General features: G+C 38.3%; 2 protein-coding genes across 2 annotated transcripts; one reads left to right on the forward strand and one right to left on the reverse strand.

Moving 5' to 3' along the window:
- The first annotated feature begins 850 nt into the window (after positions 1-850).
- LOC140948666 (diamine oxidase [copper-containing]-like) lies at positions 851-3,889 on the forward strand. Its single transcript, XM_073397935.1, has one exon. It carries the CDS (start codon positions 1,030-1,032, stop codon positions 3,403-3,405), a length of 2,376 nt encoding a protein of 791 aa, XP_073254036.1. The 5' UTR covers positions 851-1,029; the 3' UTR covers positions 3,406-3,889.
- A 2,547-nt stretch (positions 3,890-6,436) lies between these two features.
- LOC140949290 (transcription factor EC-like) lies at positions 6,437-20,927 on the reverse strand. The gene is made up of 11 exons (XM_073398525.1): positions 20,676-20,927; positions 15,606-15,849; positions 13,998-14,255; positions 13,322-13,350; positions 12,615-12,675; positions 11,709-11,771; positions 10,709-10,766; positions 9,496-9,552; positions 8,883-8,955; positions 8,620-8,767; positions 6,437-8,179 (listed from the first exon to the last, which is right to left on the reverse strand). The coding sequence occupies exons 1-11, from the start codon at positions 20,780-20,782 to the stop codon at positions 7,916-7,918; spliced, it is 1,362 nt and encodes a 453-aa protein (XP_073254626.1). The 5' UTR covers positions 20,783-20,927; the 3' UTR covers positions 6,437-7,915.
- Between the last annotated feature and the right edge of the window lie 2,163 nt (positions 20,928-23,090).

The following is a 23,090-nucleotide window of genomic DNA, read 5'->3' on the forward strand; positions in this document are numbered from 1 at the left end:
CGATTTGGCCAGAGGTAATAGTTTGTCAAAACCACGAAAAAGCTGTCACTATAGTTTGTTGAATTTATGTCCTTTCATTATCCGTTGACAGAAATGTTTACATATTCAGATTCAAATTAAGAATAAAAATAACATTGACGCACCACCGTTAGAAGCAATATATGTTTTATTTTCTTTCTGAAATCAATAGAAAAACATCTTTCAAAAATCCTGACTCTAGCTTCAACTGTACGGCTTAATAATTAAGCTTAATATACCATTTTAAGTGGTCACAGTATCCGAGTATTAATTTTGTGGATATGACTGAGAAGACCGCAATTTACTGAGAAACTCCCGACCGTCAATAAACATATCATTCATAAATATTCTATCCACCAAACCTCCGGGCGGACAAAAACTGTTCTTGCTTCGTCCAGATATAAAATTATCGCGTATTTTATCATCGTTTGGTCACTGAAAAAAGTAAAACAACTCAAAAAATCAACTACAACCTCTTTTGAGAATCCTTGTATGAGTCTATAATACGGTTAAATCAAGATGGGGTCGACAGTAAATGCGTCGATTTGCATAAAAGACTATATTTTCCTTTTCTTCCATTTTTTCTTCTTGCATAAACAGACGAGATAAGTGTACCTTATGGTCGGCTCATAATGCTGTTAATTTCCGTTTTCTTTCGATTTTTAATTTCGCCACCTTAACTGTGCACAGAAAGCCTCGCCACGTACGTTGCCTTGGAACATTTAATTCACAAAAATACTTTGTAGAGAATTTTTATTCACAGAATGACAGCTGAACTGAGAAGGTGCCACGCCACAATAACATGAATATTTATACATTGAATGAACGTGATTTTCGCCAGGAGTAAACCCGCAACTCAATTCAAAAAAACGTACTTGGTGTATTGTATATACGCACCCAGAGGTTGCAATAACGTGATTTGCCCACAACACCATCTTTTCGCGTGCTTATCAGAAGCGTGATTAGGTAGTAACAAAATATCCGAACAGTTTAATTCTTTCGTCGATCGTCATGGGCGCAAAAACAAACGTAGTGCCTATCAAATGGCAAATCGCCGTTACTATATTATCGCTGTTCTGTTTAGGGCTGCTCATTGCCTTGATTGTGGTAGCAGTAGATTTTGCCCAGTACAAAGATAAATACCCAGGCAAGCAAGAACAACACGACTGCGCAGATGGCCTTCTGGAGGACGGAGAACTTCCGAAGTCGCAAGCCATTTTCAATGACCTCTCGAGCGAAGAACTTGTCGCCGCAAGGGATTTTTTGCTTCAACAATCTTCGCTCAAGCTGAAGACCATGGACAAAGCTTTGGTGAATGACAACTACATATATCTAATCCAACGACACCTTCCCGACAAAGATGAAGTTCTTAGATATCTAGATAGCGACAGCGATCGGAAGCCACCAAGAAAAGCGCTTGTTGTTGTTTTTCAAGGTTCCGCAAACCCTCCTAATGTTCAAGAATACATTATCAGCTGGCCAAACGACACTGCGGAAATGACATACTCAAAACATGGAGACGCGCTTGATTTTAATGTGAGACCTTATGATATGGTGCAAGAGAAGGCCATTCAGAAGATTGTGTACAATGCAACAGAAAAGGCCTTTAGACTTCTGAATGAGAGCTATGATGGGTATTGCTACCATAACTGCACAAACACACGTTTAAGGTTTCGACCACAAACTCCATTTGGAAAAACAAGCTATGAACGCACGACTTGGCTCCAGTTTACCCGCGAAGGCTTAGTTGAAGGAACATACCTACATCCAGTTGATTTTCAGCTATACATAGATTTTGCAGGTGCAGACGTCTCCAAATGGAATATCAAAAAAGTTTACTATCACGGTATGTCATTTGACACGGTCGATACCCTTGTATCTCAATACGATAAGGACAACATTCAGAAATCGAATATCCCCGCTCCGCAGACAGTTTACCAGGGCGAACAGCCATTGTTTTCCTCTTTGCAACGCCGTGGAATCCCCCAGCCCCAGAAACCCATGCGCGCCCCACGAATGTTTGAGCCAGACGGAAAGAGATTCAGTGCCAGGGATAGCTACATCAAATACATGGGCTGGAGCTTTTATTTTCGGATCGACTCGGTTTCTGGTCCCCAACTTTTTGATATTCGATTCAGTGGCCGAAGAATCATTTATGAGCTCAGCTTACAAGAGGCAATATCATTTTATTCTGGCTACTCTCCGTACTTCATGGCTGCCAATTTTGTATATGGCGGTTGGACAATGGGAGCGAGGTCTGTTGAGCTGATTGGTGGAATTGACTGTCCAGAAACGTCCAAATTCTTCGACGCAATTTATTTTGTCGACACGGACAAACCTAAAGTCGTCAAGAATGCGTTGTGCGTCTTTGAACAGGACAGCGGCCTTCCGCTAAGGCGTCACTTTGAAAAGGGCGGTACTCAGGAGAAGAAGGGATACAAATTTTACGGAGGCCTGCCTACCAATGTACTCGTGGTTCGCACCATCACTACCATTGAAAATTATGATGGCATCTTTGACTTCTTGTTTTATCAGAATGGTGTTGTAGAAGTGAAGGCAACGCCCAGCGGCTATTTGTTAACTGACAACGACAGATTTAACAATGATGACTTGTATGGACAAAACGTTTACAGCAAACTAACTGGAAATCTTCATGATCATATCTTTCATTACAAAGTAGATCTTGACATTTCCGACAGAAGGAATTCTTTCGAAACCATAACGATTGCTACGGAAGACAAAGAAAACGCTTGGCTCCCAAGGGAAAGAAGAATTTTAAAAGTTTTTCGGAGAGAACTAAATGGAAATGAGGACGATGCAAAGTTCACGAAAATCGATTTTGACAAGCCCACCTTTTACAACGTTTACAGCAGCGATGAAAACAAGTTTGGGTCCAAGAAAGGATATCTAATCCAACCAGAGTCAGCAGTGAAACAGGTTTTACCAGTAAATGATTACATCACACAAATGGCACTATGGTCTATGTACCCACTCGTTATTACAAGATACAGGGCATCCGAGCGAAAAAGCAGTTCTCTCTACAATCAGAACAGTCCCACCAAACCAATTGTCAATTTCCCAAGTTTTGACACGGTCCAAAACGAGGGAATAGTCGAAGAGGATCTCGTCGCTTGGCTCACTATTGGTTCGATTCAAATACCGACTTCCGAAGATGTTCCGAACACTGCGTCGGCTGCAAACACGGCAAGATTTTTCCTTCGGCCGTTTAATTACTTCGACGAAGATCCCTCCATAAATTCTACTAATGCAGTGCTTATTAGACCTGATAATCCGAATAATGTCGTCCTAACATACGGAACGCCGCGTGGAGAAAACGTTTGTGTTCCCAGAAAGTATGACATTAACATAAAGGGAACATACGGGTAGAGACTTGACTGCCCCGAGGGATATGTTATGTACGAACATACAGAGAATCCAGTACACTCCTGCCATGGGCAACTGTCCGCATGAGCTCGTTGAGTACTGAAACCGAGTCGGAAGCGACAAGACTGTGCTGTTTGCCTTCCCAACTGATTAAGAACGCAAGTGATCAGTCTCTCGTGAAATTAATCTATTTCACTTAAATCATTGAAGTCAAGTTATACCAATAGATTGATTAAATCGGATGCAAGCTCTAGTGGCCCCGTAGTGGGAAGGAGACGATAGAGGTTCTAGCAGTTTTCTCAACGCGGCTTCAGATTCAAATTTTACTTGCAGTAACAAAAGATGCGGTAGGACTGAAACCAGTCCGTTAGACCTTGAGGAATTCGCCTCAGACCCATCTGCGCCACTTTAGAGCGGTTTTCATTTGAGTGTCGAAAAGTAATTGGTTTTGCACTTTCTACACGATACGATTGGCTTAAAAGATTCGCGCCACCTTTTCATCCAATCAGAAGTAAAACCAAAGCCAATTGTGACGCGCTCGCATGCATTTTCCCGCGCTTTGCGTCAGCCACATGTAATTACTTCGAGTTTTGATTGGTTCAATGTATTGTCTGTGTCCTATGTGATTGGCCAGAGTAATTACTTTGGTTTTGGTTTTACGACACTCAAACGAAAACCACTCTATGTTCCCTTTAATTCCCAACTCCTCAGGTCGAGAGCTTATATTGGCAGGATGAAATATGGCATCGTGACTCCCTTCCAGTTAAAGGTAAAATAGCCAGAAGATCATGCTGAAAAGAATCATATGGTATCTTATTTGGGAAGAGGCTGAAGATGGGGGCCGGGTCTCAAGTTTCAAGTCGAATCTTTCTGAGAGCTAGTGTTAATTACTTAAATACTTAAAGTCAATAAAAATAAGGCAAGGTTGCTTGGCTTTTTGTTCGAAAATCTCTGATAAGTCTTTCGCAGGCAGGGGGACATCTTTCTATCTTCGTGCAAGAGGGCCAAAGATAACAACTGATCTGTTAGCATTGTAGATCGTATTAGCCTGAGAAAACAGCCGACATTTGGCGACGCTATCACAGGTTTCCCTGCCAAATGACGTTTGAGAAACGAGCGCAGAACTTTCATACTGATGACGCGTCACTTCCCAGATCTGGGTAGTGCTTCTGATTGGTTGAATCAAATTTCCCACGCGGCACGACCAATCAGAAACACTACCCAGATCTGAGTAGTGACGCGTCATCAGTATGGAATTTCTGCGCTCGTTTCTCACACGTCATTTGGCTGGGAAACCAATGGTGGCGTCGCCAACTGTTGGCTGTTTTCTCAGGCTAAGATCGTATGTACTCTTTTAGCCTCCTCATGGTAGTGTATGATCTAGACTTCTCAAACGTCTCTGTAAACGTTTCTTGAAACCCAAGAGAAGACAGGAAATGAAACAGAGGGAGTGAGATCGACTTTCTGATCAGTGGTGCCTGGCAGTTGCTGTGAGACTTTAACGAAAACGTAATAGCTACAGGAAATTTAGGGGGAGAATCAGAACGAAAGGAGTTAGCTGCCCTTTGCGGGCAGCAAATGGTGTTGCCAACAGCAGACTCCTAATTGCCAATCTTAGTTCGATCGAGAAGAAAAATAATGTGATCTAAATTGTTTTATGAACACGTGATATCCCGCGCTCATTTTGCCTCAAATTCCTGTTAAGCCCGGGCTTAATAACTTATTAAAAGCAGCTATACGCACCTGCCTGTGAAAAAGACAACTGACAGAACAACGGAAAAGGAGTAACGGGAAATGGGGAAATGGAAAATCAGGAATGAGAAATAGGGAACGGGGAATGATCAATGTTGTTCCCATGTTTTTTAATTTTCCCGTTTCCTGTGCTCGTTACCGGTTCTCAGTTCCTTATTTCAGCAACTTCCGCCTCACCTTCCCCACCCTGCTTGATGTACTCAGTCTTTTCTGGACTAAATTTAATTTAAACTTTTACAAGTGTAATTTACGAATGTAGCTATTGTTTTCCGACTCTAAAACAACAGCTTCACTTGTCAAAGTTTCATAAAATTGGCCCCTTTGTTTAGGGACGGACCATTATTATTGTTACAGGGGGTCCGGTGGAGTGGGGAAAAATCAAAACACAGTCATGTAACCCGAGATGCCTGGAAAAAAATGTTGCGCACCCACACGACAAAAAAAGCTCTTGCGGATAGATTGCCTCTTACCCTGGGTGCTAGAGGCTTTTCATGCGCCGTTTAAGCTACTCGTCGCACGCGAGAAAAACCCTCTGGTACCCAGGGTAATTGCCTCTTCAAGTTAGGTTAGACTACGAGTAGTCCCCAATTTTTTCTCAGGGATAGTAGAGCGAGCGGAAACGCGTGAAAATCACGCCACGCGCGCGCAAAAAAAGGCGACACGCGGCGGGAGAGAGAAAAATTTTTTCTCTCCCCGCCGCCTGTCGCCTTTTCTCGCGTGGGGTGATTTTCACGCGCTCTCGCGTTTCACTCGCTCTACTATCCTGGAGGAAAAAATGGGGGACTACTGGTAGTCTAAGTTAGGTAAAATGATATTCATCTGTGAAAGGTTTGAACCCAGGAGTCATTTCAAAAGTAGGTTGAGTTTGATGGTCCGGGTGAACGTAGTCCTGAATAGGACTGTTGTTGTTGACAGTGACTACAACAGTCCTATTCAGGACTACGTTCACCCGGACCATCAAACTCAACCTACTTGTGATATTCATCTCTTTGCAAAACCGAGACATAATTTCATTACCTCAAAAAGGTGATTGTCCAAGTAGCCAAGACCTTTGCCTTTTAAAATAAAAAAAGGTTCACCACGAATGTGGGCGGGGTGCTTCTTCCTTACCCATATTCTCTACATGTAATTGTATAAAGGGGGTTCTGTATATTTGAGCCTGCCACCAAGCTCTCAAGGATGCTCTGGCTCTCCTTTTTGAGAAGAGAACTGGACACAAAAAGATAACTTGCCAATGTTAGAAAAAATACCCCTTCATCGATCAATAAACTGATACAACAAATCAAGGTCAAATACAATAAGCGTTTATTTGTGACATTGTAAATGCACGTAAGGTTAAAAAAAGATGACTCGATAATATTACTATTTTAACCGTAGCTACTGCACATCACACAAAATTACCTCTAATATGCACTCCTAATAGCTATACTTATCGTTTTGTAATGAAATAATTATAAAAATGATATTAAAAGATACTCTTTTTAAAATTTATTAATCTTTAAGCACATTGTCTTTCTTAGGCAGAGCTGTAATTTGTCAGTTTACCTTTCTCTCTGTAAGTAATAACAGTGAATATTTGTTACCTTCAGGATCATAAGCTGACAAGACAAACCTTTGAAACACTGAGACTGTGTTGTGATTACATCCAATTGGAAATATCCTTAAAGTTGAATTATTATTTTCCTTTAAAAATGTTGCAGTGAAGCTGTGATAGGTAAAGGAGAATAATAATTTAACATAACAAAATTAATATGAACACAAACAAGTACACAAACCAATATGACCTTAAAAGAGTTTTACACACCTATCTAAGAGTAGTGTGTGTGCTGGTTTACAAAATAACGATCAGTTGACCAGGGCTGTCACAAATAAAGTAGCCTGGGTTTGATACCCTTGTCTGCTGTGAACATGTCAAGTAGCCAAGCTCACATTCCAAACAGCCACACAAAATTACAGGTTCCTGGCTCCTAATGACAGCCCTGATCAAGGAAACCGGAAATTCCTGAAGACCAGAAGGGCATTTTTCTCTGCTGAACTTCATAGATAATGACAGTCTATCATATTTCGTTATGTATGCGAAGCATTTGCCATGTTATGATCCTGAATAATTAACAATTATTATCAAAAAATTTAACACAGTTCTATGAGTTGCTGTTGTGCTGTAAGTCAACGCCGGTTGGTGAAAACAGGTCCTATTCCCATCTCCATTCACACAATTCCCACATCATGTCAGTTAAGAAGCAGTGTTGATTAAAACTCAACAAGCTTATATTACTTTTTTATGTTATTTTTCTTTGCATGCTATAAATCTCGGGTCCTACCACAGGTACTGGCACACAGATTACATTAACAAACGAACAAAATAACAGAAGTCTCCCAAAAGACTTTATTCTTTGACTCTTCTGTTTCTGTTGTGCCCGTACATGTCGAAGGACCCCAAATCTCCCTCTCTACAAGTATAACAATGTTAGTCTACATTATGTTTGCTGCTCGCACAATGTCAGACTGAATTTCCTCTTACAGCTTCTGAAACTTGTTGCCACCTCAACGCACTACGCCCCTGAAGATTCACACTCGCGAGCACTGTCTCTGCTGCTTGAACAATGAAACACCTCCAAGTCAAATCTGGACCATTATGAACCAATCCATTGGGCTCAATCTAACAGGTTACCAAAACCAACTCTAGGGCCCAAACGAAAATTTGTGCCCAAGGAAGGCTTCCATGAGCAACGAAGCATTGATTAAGAAATATCGCTGCAGCTCAGTCCGTCATGTCATCATCCATGGTGCTGGAGCTTGGGCTAGGGTTACTTGACGATTGTATTGAATAGTCGTCCATCGCCTCTTGGCTCTCTTGGCTACATGATGTTGGTCGACAAACACTGCTTTCTACAGGTTCTTGCTTTATTTTGAGAGCCTCGGCAGTTGGTTTCGCAGAGAGAATTGATGACAATAGCGCTGTTGTCGTGTCTGATGTTAAAGGTGTTGTAGGAATTCCATGAGCACGAGCATGCATCTCAAGTTCCTGGGGAAATAAACAAAACAAAACAAAAAAGTTAACCTCAGCTGTTTTTTATCCTTATTCTGCATTACTTTTACATGGTGCTATTTAAACAATTACATTGTACTTAACAAAACAACACAAAACTCAATATGGCACTTGTTTTTAAATGCTTTACAAAAAGAAAAAATTAACTTTTGTTTGATTATTTGTTTTCGGCACATACATGTAAGGCACTTTTAAGCAAAAGGTGACTTTTTTGTGTGCCAATCACAGTTATTATCAAAGCATAAATTATTAGGCCATACTGTACTAAATTTTAAGTTTCTGTACGAATTCTAGAGTCCAAAGCAAAACAAATAAATAAACATGATTTCAGATTTTCCCTCGCAAAAGAAAAGGTTTAAATGAGGCTGTAAAAACTGATTTGATAGAAAATACATTATTTTATGTCATTAACTTACTTGAACCCGTAGTAAAAGTCTTCTGTTGAGTTCCTCGCTATTTCGTTTTTCCTCTTCCAACTGTCTTATACGATCTTGCTCCTTTTTCAACCGCCTAATGTAATCTACTGATGCCTTTAAAATTGTTCCTTTGTTTTGACGTACATCACTACAACAAAAATTAGGACATCATTAACTTTATATATTTTCCGCACAAAAACAGGTCAATTTTGAAAACAAAGAAGGGGTGTAAAAACTTCAAAAAACGGGAACTTTATACTTACGAGTCTTGTCGAGGAAGAAGGGTGCCTAATTCTTTAATTCTGTCATTTATGTTAAATCTTCTCCTTCTTTCAACTACGACAAGAAAAGATATCAAGCATTAGAGTCTATTACAACAGATAAAAAAGGGTGAACAAAAGTAGCAAGGGTTTGTTGTTTGTTTGTTTACTTTCTCGAAAGACTTGGTCCTTTCTCTTAGGGTGATCAGAATATTGTGGTCCTAAGAATGGAAGAAGCATATGCCTTACACATTCCTCTACAAAATGAACCTCCATAATACCCTTGGATATCTCAGTTAAAAAGATTCAACTGTATCTTGGTTTGTCAAATACAAACTAGAACATTTGCATGATAATGATTTGACTACAACTCATGTACCAGAATCTTTCAGTTCATTGTTTTCACGTGCAAATCAGGGCTATTGCTTTATAAATCTCAGTGGGATTGATAAATTTCAATAAGGACGCAAGCGACAAACTTAATTCTTCCTGGTAGTTATAGTTTACTGATGTCATCATGAAAGTGGCCTATTTCCATAGTTACTGGACTAAGAAATGTGAGGTGAATGATGTGGAAAAGGGGTATGAGAGTTGAAAGGTTAGATAGGACACTTACTCATATTGTGATTATCTTTCTTCTGTCGGTCTTTGGCAAATTGATGCTCCAACAATTCTGGAAAATAAACAGAATAACACTTGTTTTAGAAAAAAATGAGGTCTTACAGACAACAAATGTACATTAAAAGCAGTGAAATAACCACTGTATCACTATGAAAATTTGAGGCAGAGTGGTTAAGCAATCAGGGTGCATGGTGGACTTGCAATCCAAAGGCCCCAAGTTCAAGTCTCACCTCCTGACTAAACTCTGGTTACACTGTCAGCGAAATAGCACCAAAATCTTTGTTTTCAGGGTGTTCATTAGGCACTGGAGATCAGAGAATTCTCTGTTTACTATGTAGAATTCTTGGGCTAACATTTCATAGCCTAAGGCCATATTTTTATTCAGACATGGAGCCTCTTTCAGCACCTTTCTCTGCTACTAAAATTTTTAATGAAAACCCTGTGTTCTGGGCCATGATTTGGGTAAGCACCATGACTGGCCTGTTAAAACAGCCATTGTCGATTTGCCAATCTCGTTGAAATGAAATTGGAAATGCATTTTCGGTAATTCATTGAGTCCTTTAGGGACCCAGAAAAATGATCTCAGCACTGCTTCGCAGACATTACTAACCGGGGTTACATTACATCTGCGATGCAGGCTACCTGAACGCTGGCTGGATTTTTCAGGGCAGTCATGAGTTTGACTCGTCAGCAATACATTTCACTTTTAAACAGCCAACTGATTCAGCTATGATTATGCTTCATTTGGGGGTCATCCTCAGTGTAAAAACCTGTGAAGTTTTTCTTTGTTTTCTAGCTATTATTTTCCTTGGCCCTGTTGTGTTGACTTCACAGTGGCTTCTTTGTATTAATTGTTTTACATCGTTCGTGAGTTTCGCAGGTTTTCAACCGAGTAAGAGCCTCATTTGGTTTAAAGGGGCTGTGTCAAGTTTTCTAGTTCATTTTGTTTTTAATGCCAATAAGTGTCCTTATTCACCATGGAACTTGTGAGATTAGTTATAATCGGCAAAATCACAGCTTCACATCAAACAAATACAAGGTTTGTACGTTTGAACAAAAAAATTCAAGGACTTTTCAAGGACTTTCAGGGACACATTTCGCATTTTTTAAGGACTACTGAGTACATTCAGTGCCAAAAAAGAGCCTTGAGTCTATGTCTTGTTTTAGTTCTTCCACTAAAGGCCAGTAAGTTTAATTTCATCACTTACCCTGGGGTTCCTGTTTTATGACAGCTGGACAACTGGTTGAAGGTGGTGGAGCTTGAAGCTGTCATTAAAACCAAAAATAAATTGTTCACAATGAGAGTCTCCAAGAAGAAGAATCATGATAATTCTTGCTCTTTTTGTGTACATTGCTAATTAAGCTACGAAAAGTAATGTCAACTCACTGATGCCCATGAAAATTAGTACGAATATCTTCTCTAAGGAGTAGGCAGCTATAATCAAAGGGCTTTGAGAGACTTTACTCAAAAACACTAAAATACATGTAACTTGTAAATGACGGCAAAATTTTTTAAGTTTTTTTTCCACCTGTCCTTTTCTACTGACAATTATTTCAGCATGACCACATCAAAATTTGTCAATTCTGTTGGACTTTCAAGTAGTAGTAAGTATTGGTGTCATTAGAGATCTTAAGACTTTAAGACATGGACGACCGCAAGTACGAGATTTTCTCAATACTACACTTAAGAAGTGTGCAAACACGAACCAGTGTCATCTTGGCGGGAAAATGTGATAGCCTTCGCCATTCTACTAAGAGTTTTGGTGGGAATGTCTCAGTGGCTGAAGCAAGTAATCAAATGTTAGAAGATTTATCATTTTACGATTGGGAGATACATAAAACCAGTGCCAATTTTTCTGGTTAAGAAAAAAATCAGTTAATGAAGCATTCCGGGATACATGAAAAATATTTTTTGTCAAATCTCATTCTAATAGTCGTCCTCGTCCTTGAATCTTAAGGTCTCTAATGCTCCAGTAACCAAGTAATATCTTTCATCATTGAACAAAATCAAGGCAACTAAAAAAGGGGTTCATGCTCAAAGAAAAGTACATGTAGACTGTACATGCAAGGAACTTGAATGTATATTATAGGATTACCTGGAACTCAGATTAGTATGTGTAATCAAATGGTGGCAAGTGAAATTAGGGAATAATTTCATGTGATTTTACGATAACTAATGAATTGAAGGAAAACAATAATTTTACTTACCAAAGGAGCCATCCCGAGACCATTATACAAATCGAACATATTGTTTGTTGGAACTTGTGGAACCTTGGAAGAAATGAACTTTGGTCAGACAGACAAAGCAAAAACTCACGAAAAGATATGCCCTTTCACATGCACAGACCAGTTATGTAACTATGAACATGTCATAAATAATATTGCCTAACAACCTCTCCCTGACAATAACAGCGGAGGCGTAAAGTGTCCCGCCCAACAACAGGAAATCAAGATTGGGTTACAAACCTTGGGTTGAAAGTCTGATGTCCAAACTCATAATTATTTCCCACCAGGGGAAATCCTTAATTTTGGGATTAACAAAATATATGTACAGTAAATTTAGCACAACCACATACATTCCTAGAGTCATCATTCCTTCTCTGGATCAACGGAAGTGAATACAGAGATGGTGATTATAGTGTTTTTTCTAGTTTAATCAATTCTCTTTCAGTTTCTTCTCCTACTTCAATCTACATATAATTATGTACATATTTCTCTAGAATATTAGATGCATCTGACACAGGTTTCAAACTGTGACTGTCTTGTTTTAGCAGCTACATGACAGTCAAATCATTTCTCATTTTTAGGTGCAAAACTTAGCCAAAACAATGTTAACTTTAGTGACATTCTAAGCCACAAAATGCCTGGTGAAGTTATCATACAATCAAAGTGCCAGGACATTCTACATTCAGAAATGGATATGCCCCAAAATGATATTACCGACAAAAAGTTCTAATCATGTTGAGGCACAATTTAATCTTTGGTTTAACTTTTAGAAAAACTTCCCCTTTGGTTCTATATATGGTAATATTTGTAAATTTTTAGAAACCAAAGACAGATAACTTAAAGACAGGATTAGTTAAAACTAAACTACAGCAAGTACTGTTAACTTACAGAGCCAAGAGTTAATGCAGTTTCCCAAGGAAGTCCGTCGTCAATAGGATTTGACTCAAGGCTAAGAAGAGAAAGTAAGAACATCAGCTTGAACCTCAGAGATGTGTGATTAAAATGAACTAAGAAATTAAGGGCACAGTTACAAAATAATGTTTACCACTATCATATGACCTTGTCATGACTATAGTGACATCAAGTCACACTGTCATCTGATTCATTAATGACTGGAAATCAAGGTTAGAATTTAATATCTTAACCTATTAACCCTTGACAGTGACAAGCATCTAATTTCTCCTTAATATATCGCTGTTTAATCAACCAAAAAGATCATGAGAAAAAACTAAACCAATCTCCAAGGTTAAACTGACTGTAAAACAAATTCTCCTCATCAGTGCCATATGAAATGCACTGAGAAAAATGTGGAGAATTCAGCTGTGCATACACACTGATTCAGAGGTTTAAAGGCTAAATTTTATGTAACCTTTTTGCTTTTATAAACATACAGCAAAGCAAACAGAACCACAAGCAGTTTGCACCAATTGATAGCTTCTTGGCATGTACATTAAAATTTTGATAAAGTCCTCACAAAGCTTGCCAAGGGGAAAGAAATGGGTAAAAGCTTAGAGGTGCATAAAGAACAACTGACTTGCTTAAATAACATAACATATAAAATTAAAAGAATCACATTAACAGATTACTTCACAAACCTTATAATATCATCCACAATGTTGTCAAACTATAAAATATAACAAGCAATAAGTTATTACAAACTACACACAGGACATCCTAAAAAGTGATTCACTTGTTAAAACACTTGCTAACAGTCAAATCTGATCAACTACATGTACTGATTCCCACAGACTACAATGTAGAAGAATGTATGAAACGACAGATGAAGCCAACAAAAAATCCAAAACAAGGCCTTAAGAACACTGATGAGCTGAATTATTATCAAATCACATCACCTCTCTAGTGGTTAAGTCCTTTTTCAATGAATTGAAGTTCACTCAAGGTAATTACAAGTGACCCTAAATATCTAGTATAATAATCGGGTGTGATCAGATCAAATAAGAAAGAAAGGAAGACAAAAACTTTATTGATTTGCATGACATGTGCTGTCACGAACTCTTTGAATTCCGTGTTGAATTCCCTGGGCAGTCAATTACGGATGGACACATGTGATGTGCATGCAGTTCTCACTTTTGAATGTGTGGGGAAAAAATTTGAGGGGTGATCAATCACATCACATAAAACCTCTGCAAAAAAAATAATCTTCTCTGTTTTACAATCTCTCTTTCACAACTTGCACAATAAAATGAGAGATTTTTCTACAATTATGCTCTTGGAAACTCCTGGAAAAGATGATTCAAGTTGAATACTCACGTCGGAGGGGGCCTGATTCCCATCAGGACTCATGACAGCCATAGGACTCTCAGGCTGACCCATTAAATGACTTGTTGCTAGAGCTGCCACAGCCTGCTGGTTTATAGCATTCAATGTCGGTTGATTTGCACTGGTCACGGCAATAGCTAAATCTCCAGCGGTGGATGGCGAGCCTTGTGCTTTGAGATATTCTTTGAGTTGCCTTTTCTGTTTTTGCTGGATGAAGTAGCGAGTTGGATTTTCTAGCTGGGTTTTGACCTGAAGAAAATAATTTAAAGCTGTTATCTAACAGGAAACCAGAGCTACTTTGTGGCAAGTTTGATTAACCTATTTCCTTGTCACATACCATTTTCAATAAATTCTCTTTGTTCTAGAAAAGGTGTAGAAAAAATATATTTTGGCTCAAAAATTGTCTCTGAGAGTAATTATTCTTCTCATGGACTCCTAACCTAGCTTTGTAATCAGGCATTGGAAATAAATAGTTTTAATGCACACCTCTTAATAACAACATCGTAGCCACTTGACCAAACATGGACAAAGATAGTCTATTAGAAGAAGAGACAATTGGTGAAAAATGATCTATCTATCTAAGAAAGGTCAATCTTATGCTGCTATGTTTGGAAGAAAAGAGATATCATATCTGTTCCCCTGGGACTCCAACACAATCATAAAAAATGTGAATATGAGAACATGACACCATGATCTGTCAACACATCAAACAAAGGATCAAAATATCTCCACCACAAACTTTGAACATGACCACTGCAGTTTCACATGTTCACTGTGTGAAGCAGTGAATAATTAGGAAGGCAAGTGACTTCAATGTGATAGAGTTATTTCCCGAGAGAGTATCTTTTTCCTTATTTGCCTTTGCTTGTTGCTAATTCTACAAGCAAGCAAATTCTTAAAAATATTACATAATCAACATGAACGGCTCTAGGAATATAAAAACTGAGAAAAATAACAAAAACAAACCAGAATAAGAAAGCATCCTATGACTAATTGAGAGAGTCTTTTTGATATCAAATGCATGACTATATTATAAAGGCAATATTATTGTTTTCATTGACAAGTTCTTTGTAGATCTTTGCAAAACATCTAGGTTTCATGCACATGCATGTATAAAGCAAAATGCCCCCCCCAAAAAATTCCAACTTTCTGTAAAAATAAATCATATGTATTTCAACTCCAGATACGATGCTAGAATTCAAGCTGGTTTGTAGCTATTATATTCTGTGCTTTCAAATATCACTCCTATAAGGTTAATTTATAATATTATCAGGTATGCAAGTTGCACTTCATAATCTGCCAAAATTTCTGTATATCATGAACCAGGTAATAAATGCAAACTCCCCTATAAAACAAATACTAAAAAAGGCAAATCAAGTACAAACTTCATGATATTGAAAAATACGTGTAAGAACATTTCCCTCCACATCGCTATGTATTTCTGGGGCTAGCTATCAAGACATGATCCATCCACGAGTTTTCTTAACCACATTTTGCTGTCTTGTAATATAGTCTGCAGTTATGCTTCTCACACAAGCAAGCTGATGAACAACTCAAACCAAATATCGGAAAACAAGTGGCAATTTAAATGAATCATACCTGCAGCACACTTGAAGGAACATCTGGAGGAACTGTTGTTGGAGAGGACGTCCTTGGAACAGCGATGCTCTGGCTTTGGGAAAAATCAGGCTGGCTCGGTTTCTGTGTCTGAAACAACTGATCTTGCTGTTCAAGTTGCTGACGTTGTAGCTGTTGCTTGAAGTTGGTTCTTGTTATTGGAGTGGACATTTTCTTGATTGGGTCAACACGATTTAGCAGCACACCAAGAGCTGATAAATCCTGGCTGTTTTTACGAGAATTGGAATAAGTTAGAATCCATTTTAGTGGATGTTTTATATGAGGATAATACCCAGGGTACCGCACAGCAAAATCTGTAGACATGATTCACTTCAGTGAAGACAAATAAACAGTAAAATAACTCTAAGTAGAAAATGGGATAATATTGTGGAGGTTCCTGCTACTTGGAAAGGTTGTTGTTGCAAATGAATTCACATGGACATGCCATGACTTTATTAATTGACAATATGATAATTTGAGAATAGCCACAGTGACATCACAAAAGATCAGACCAGGCCTAGGGGTAAAGGTTAAAGGAATTAATTAAACCACTTCCTTTAGTAACACAACACTCTTTCTAACACTCCATAAAAGGCCATTGACACAACAAACACATCTCTGTATACAATGATAGCCCACTCCTTGTTAACACAAATCTTTGTATTTGACCATGTGCAAGAGGAGTGAAAATCCTAAATCACACCCCTTCCTATGCATGTTGTTTAATGGTAAAATCATTTGAAATTATAGGTTTAAAGTTCAGGGTAGGGCTTCATGCAACATAAAGGAATCCCCTCACATAATCACTTCCTTTCATGGACATTCCTAAATTAGCTCTGACACAAGGAGATATTAAAATAAGAGAAACGTGGCCTCACACTTCAAACACTCAGATAGCTTCACTGGACCATGAAATCAAGCATAACATAATGATATTAAAAATTTCATGCTTTAAGATGATTTGATATACTTTTAAACCAGAAGGAAAGTTACAATTCATTTCACTTCTGTCAAATTCAACTTCATCTTTTCAAAAAATTAGATATATAGTACACAAATAAAGAAACACAAGGCGGAACTATTGAAAATAATGAACCCTGGAATCAGCTAACAGAACTGTCTTAAAAAATAACTTTTTGCACCAGTTTCTCTACACCTTCAGCTCAACAACATTACTGATTCTTTCACTTTAAGAATAATATCCTACAATCAAACACTATGCCATGCACTGGAACACACTTATTATGAGCAAAACAGATACTGTACAGCAGTCCTAAAAAGAGTCGTACCTCAAGGTCCGCCCACAGCCACCCCCATAGAACCACATCCCTTGTAGGGCTTGTGAAATCATCACTTTTAATGAAAATATGATGCCTACTTATACCAAAAGGAGCATGATTATGTTACAAACAGTCCAGAGAAAAAAACACAAGATATCATGTAACTTAAACAGCTTGCCATTTGGGCAAGTCGTAGCTTGCACGCACAAGTCCAAAAATAATTCAAATAACCCAAAGAAGACTTTGATGAGCAGAATTAATTACAGTTCTTCTGTAATTTGATTTCCCCAAAAAATGTCACTTGCCTCTCGGGCAAGTTAAGAAAAGAATTCACTAGCCTGATAGCAACATTCACCAGCCACTGGCTATGGGGCACTACAGGAGTGTACATGTACGTTCGTTGCATGCTGTTAAACGGGAAATTTCAAGGAAACTCTTGTTCCACTATGCACCTTTACTTCCTTCAAAATAATTTCAAAAGCCTCACTTTATTGCAAAACCCTTTCCCATCAAAATGAAGAATGGTGAATGTCCAACAAGGAAAAAGAAAACTGGGAAAGGAAGCAAAAAAAGCAGGAAGAAAAGAGAGTAGCAACTGAGGGCGCAGTGAATAAAACATTTTGTCCACAGAGCATGAAAAATCTGTCGCCTGCACATTCTCAAACTATAAAAGCAGAAATTTAGCATCAGAAACTTTTAAGAATACTGGTAGTCCTCCTCTTGTAAACAGTAGTTTGTCAGTTCTGACAGCTAGACTAGTTCAAAACAACTTATTTTTTTCAGCAAAAATGACATCTGGGAGAAAATGGGTTGAACAAACATACAATACATACCTATTTACCTAAATAAAGTAAGCCTTAAATAGTTTAATGGGAAATGGTGTGATTATTCAAGGCATTGTTTTCAGGAAAATTGTAGCAAGCCCGGCTAAGGCTTTGAAGTTATAAAATTGAGTGCCCTGTGTTTCGTTATTTTGGCAAGAACTGAGGCTTCCTTATTGCATGAAGACAAAAGCGAGTCACCAGGACCTGCAATACTCATCAAAAATCTTGAAACACTTGTGTCTGTTTCCCCTTCCCCAATGTTGATTTGGGTATCACAGTGGTCTCAGTGCTTCCAAATACATGTGGCTCAACATTGGGGAGGGAGAAGGCACATTTCAGGGGGGAAAACAGTGTGAAGTAAAAATCTCAGGATTTTTCTAGAAAATTTGACAGAAACAGTGTCTGTTTCAACGATTTGTGACAAGTATTGCTGGCTCTTCTGTAGCACACCTTTGTTGTTGTGTTTGACGTCAGGAGAATGCAACCTAAACTCAACCCATTAACCTGGGTATGAGTATTTAGCGAAAAAGCAACAAGATCTTTGGTGTTTTTGGCAAGTACCAGAGACAGAATGAACTTAGACTTCTCGTTCCAAGAGCAAGTCATTTCATTAGAATGCATGGCGCTTCGTTGAAAAGAATGTTTAGAAATACTACTTGGGATGTTAAATGCTCTATCCTGATCATTTACAGCTCAAACAACAACAATGATAATCAGGAGCACATACTGATGGGCAACTAACAACCACTCTTGGTCTCATTTATAACATAATAAATGTTTTGCTAAAAGATAAATTTCATTACTCAGAGTAACTGGCTCAATAACTAACCATTCTCTCCAGCCATATACTGTAAGAGCAATTTAAAATTCACATATGCTGTGTGTTGTGTTCCGTTCATTTGGGGGTATAAAAATAATTATTGCAATCTCTCGTACAAGTTACTGTATTTTAATTCATTGTTGATTATACTAATTTCACTCTGGCCATATTTATCTAACAGGCTACAAAAGCATTGACGATACTGCTACTACTTTGGTATTGGTAAGAAAAGGAATGTGGCTCTGTCAATTAAACTCATCCCCATATAATAGTTGACTGAATTATACAAACTTCCATACTTTTTTTGACATTCATCAGTAACCACAATTTCAAAGGTAAACATTCAAACTTTATCTGGAATATTTTTTTTATGGAATTCTCTCCTGTCTTCCACAACTATAATTTCTGAAAACTACTGCTATGGGCATAAAGGGTTTTGTTTATCATTTGTCTCATGATTGTCGCTTCCGTTCCCCAGGTCTTCATCAGGCAATAGCGTTGATTTGTTGCTATGGGCATTCTTAAATCAATAAATAGTGTCTTATCTTAGTTGTTTGACTTGGTAGAAAGGACAAAACATTCTAAGCATTGCAATCAAGAACAGTAGAGAAAACTATTAAATAGTAACAACTAAATAATTTCTAGGTCAGGCCATGGATTAATGGGCATCCCATTGGGTTCTATTTTGGAAACAGTTAACTCCAAAGACTTGAGCTAGTCTCTAGCTCTGCCACTTTCTCACCAGCGAATCTTAATCTTTACAAGAGAACAAATATGAAATCTACTAATTTACCTTCATTTTGTTAAGAAAAAATTAGAATATTTTACAAGCACACCATCTTCTATCTCTTTTCATAGACGCTTTTCACTTTAATATATTCCACATGAAGATCACATGAATGTTCTTAACAATAACGGCTTGGCTATTTCATTTAAATGCCTTGTCCCTGGTGAGCTCAATTAACCAAAACAAAGGCACGTGCTAGAATTTTCAAGACAATCAGTGCCTGTTTCGTTAAAAACCAGTTTAAAATCAACACGTCCACCTAGAGATTAAGGCGTTTTAAAATTTGTTTTCATAAAATACAAAGCAGGATGGCCAAGAAAGCTACAAAACACTTCCTCGGAAAACTGAAATCGAAACCTGGGAAATCTACATCTATTGATTTAAGAGATAACAGTTTCCCGTTTTGCGACAATAATCCCAACAACTTCGACTCTATCAGCGAAAGGTGGTGAATCGTTAAAGTTCGAAAGTAATATTGACTTGTGTAATTTTGGGATTGAGGTGTATTTTGCGAAGCTAACAACAAAAGATAAGGAATCTTTGAAATAATACGAAACTAATAGTAACTTATACCTTGCACTTCTCCGACTACATACTATAAGCTTATTTGACAAATAGGAAAATAACAATCTAATATTACTTGACACTGCATAAATGTACGCCCGCTAAGATAAGACATATCGACAAAGTACATAGCAAATATCAGGTGGATGGTACAAGGTTGCCCAAGCAAAAGAAGGCAGAATAAAGGGTTTACTTAGTGGATCAATTGAGCGTAAGCTTTAGCTTAATAATATTAATGTATCATGTTTTTCCAAACAACATTGTGTGCCCGGACAAGTAAAATGAAAACTAAACGGATATCCGACCTACGCTGGTACCATTCAGTATTAGATATCATCCAAAAAATATTCACTTTCCGTCATTGACGAGCGCTCAAACCGAAGTGCATGATGAAGCTCAGATGGCGTCGCGACACACTCCTTCACGCTTATTACGTTCGCAAAAATGAGCATCCTCAATAAACTAAATGAATTTTTTTGAATTGTTTCGATTGAGTTCTTTAAAACCGCATGCCCTTTCGTCATTTATTAAAATGTGAAACCATGCCATGTACAAGTGAGCAATTCGAGCTCATGACATTATGTAAGGAAGTGATGATGATGAACAAGGTACAAAATGTGCTCTGCATGTCGCTGCATGGAAATCAATCCTCTATCGAGTTTAAAACGAAAGACATTAGGAGAAAGGCTCCACAATTTATACAAGCATACAGTAAAACCCCCAGGGACGACTTAAATGCATAAAATGAACAAAATAAAACAACCATGAAATTCTTACCTCGGTGGCTTCGACTTTAACTTGTAAAATATCTCTCCTTCGTCTTGCGAATCGAAGTCGTCCGGACTGAGAAGGTCAAAGTCGAGATCTACTCCAGACTCACTCATTTGAAAGCTGTGTTGAACAAGGTTAGGGAAAGCTAAGGTCTCAAACCAACAATGAGAAGAAACTCCGTGCTAGCTTGCCCGCTTTCGAGTTTTCATCCCTAAGGTTCCGACACCATCTTGGTTCTCGAATGTCAAATTCTGATTGGTCAAATCGCCAAATGCGGTTTAAAAATAGAGGTTGACGTCAAAGCCATCTTATAGGTTCTTTGTCAGCAAACACCCAAGCCTTTTAAGGAACAAACAATAACAGGCGTAGATTTTAGCGATCCTTTTATGGAACAAGAAAAACAGCGTCCTGCCAAAATTGTGTGGACTTTAATAGGGAATCTCTTAAAATGAAACTTTATACATGTCTCAGGGATAATACTCGAAGATTTTCCGATGAAAGTCGATGCCCACTTTCGCAAAGCTCGAATTACCCTGCTCCTTGCATCATCTTATTCTAATGCAGAAAGACGCCTGGAAAGACTGTATGGCCAACAGATAAGCGGAAGCAAAGTTCAATTTAAGGGGAATACCCTTGCCTTTGGTAAATTTAAAACAAAGCGTGGTTTTCCTAGAAATAGGGAAAAACCTATCCAACAATTCAATCGGGAATACCCTCTCTTAGCACTGTTCTGTGTCGTGACTAAGTAGTGTTTTGGTGACAGGCCTGAGAGTAGGATTTGAGAAAAGAAAAAAAATATTGTAGAAATTTGGCCCCGACTAGTGTTATTCTCTTTGCAACATGCACAGTAACTGGAGGAATGATGGGAAAAGAGAGTTTAGAAATTAAAATAATATAAAAGTTTTTAAACAATAGGCGGCCCTGGTCTGTGGTCTTGAGTAGAAGCGACTAATTAAGACTAAGTAAGTGCTACCGTCTCTCCGCAACACTAACCAGAGTAATGGCCGGAAAAAGACAGCTTAGGAAAAGGTTAAAATGATACAAAGGTTTTAAGAAATATCAATACGGCCTCGTCTGATGGGTAGAAACCGTTTAATAGCCCCTGACATAGACGGTGAGAAGACATTCAGACTACATTCAGAGCCAGAGAATCCACGTATTAGGTGCCGCATGTTCAGTAATCTGGGAATCAACCACTGAGCTCCAGTGTTAGTATTGAAATTGGCTTGAGGCCTGAAAATCCGACAATGTTAATAGGAAAGTGTCCAAGTGTTATTGTCTGACTTGCTTCCTTTGTCCAAACTGAGTTTACCTCTCCGTAGAAACTGAAGTCTCTTTTTAAAGAGAGGCTTTAATTTAACTGAATTGAGAACAATTAAAGGGTGATCATAAACAAGTCGATCCAGGGCACTGCCCATACTGCTAAACCATGGCGGACGGTTTGCTGGCAAGTTCAATGTAATTCAGTTTGTTCACAGATCACTGATAGTGACAACTCTAAACCAAGAGAGAATGTCTCTCTTGCTCTAAACCGAAGTATAAACTGAAAGCTAACCAGTTAACTCTTGATTCTCAGTCGTGGCAGCTAACAATTTCAAGTCAATGCTTAACCCTACGGCACTCTCTCACCGCTTAATCCTAATCACTGTAGTCATTCCTTAGTCCTAATCACTATTTTCAGTGGTTTTAAAAATAACCCTAATCACCATACTCAGTTTTTAACCCTTAACACTATTCAGGAGCCTATTTACCATTTCATTAACCTTGCTTATAGGCCCTCTGAAAAAATTTTGCGCATCTTTTGTTTCCAATTTCACCTGGCGGTTTTACAGCGTCGAAAGGTTTCCAAAGAGAAACTGAATTTCCACGATACCTTTTTTGGGTGATGGGGGAAAACAAAGTGTCATGTGGGCATTGTGAAAATGCTCAATAGCAAGAGAAAATGAAATCACTTTCTCTCGTGAGTACAAAGCACCGCGCGTGGCGCGAAATTTTGCGGGAGTATATTTTTGCGGATCGGCTGAATTTTTTGCGTTTTGTGGGAACTAACTTTTGCGATTAGGACAGATTGGTTTTTCTTGCTGGGAATTAATTTTTGCGATTTTCAGAAAGTTTCCAGAACCCAACATTGATAGTTTCCGTTTTTGTTAACTGGGGGCACCCTAAGTAAAACCAGTAACTCATTGTATACCGGTTTGTTTCTGAACGGCGCAAGGAGGCAAGTTGTAATTAAACAGACACGATTTCTGTAAGGACGTCTGTATTTTTGTGTAGCGAATTTAAGTTAGAGTACACTTTTAGAGGAAAAATGTTTGCGGGAATTTTTATTCAGTTTGCAGGAACTTATTTTTGCGGATTGCTGAAAAATTGCAAAATTTGCAAAAATTAGAACCGGCAAAAATTTCGTGCCACACTGTATAG

The sequence above is a fragment of the Porites lutea genome, chromosome 9 (assembly GCF_958299795.1).
Source record: "Porites lutea chromosome 9, jaPorLute2.1, whole genome shotgun sequence".
Taxonomy (NCBI): domain Eukaryota; kingdom Metazoa; phylum Cnidaria; class Anthozoa; order Scleractinia; family Poritidae; genus Porites; species Porites lutea.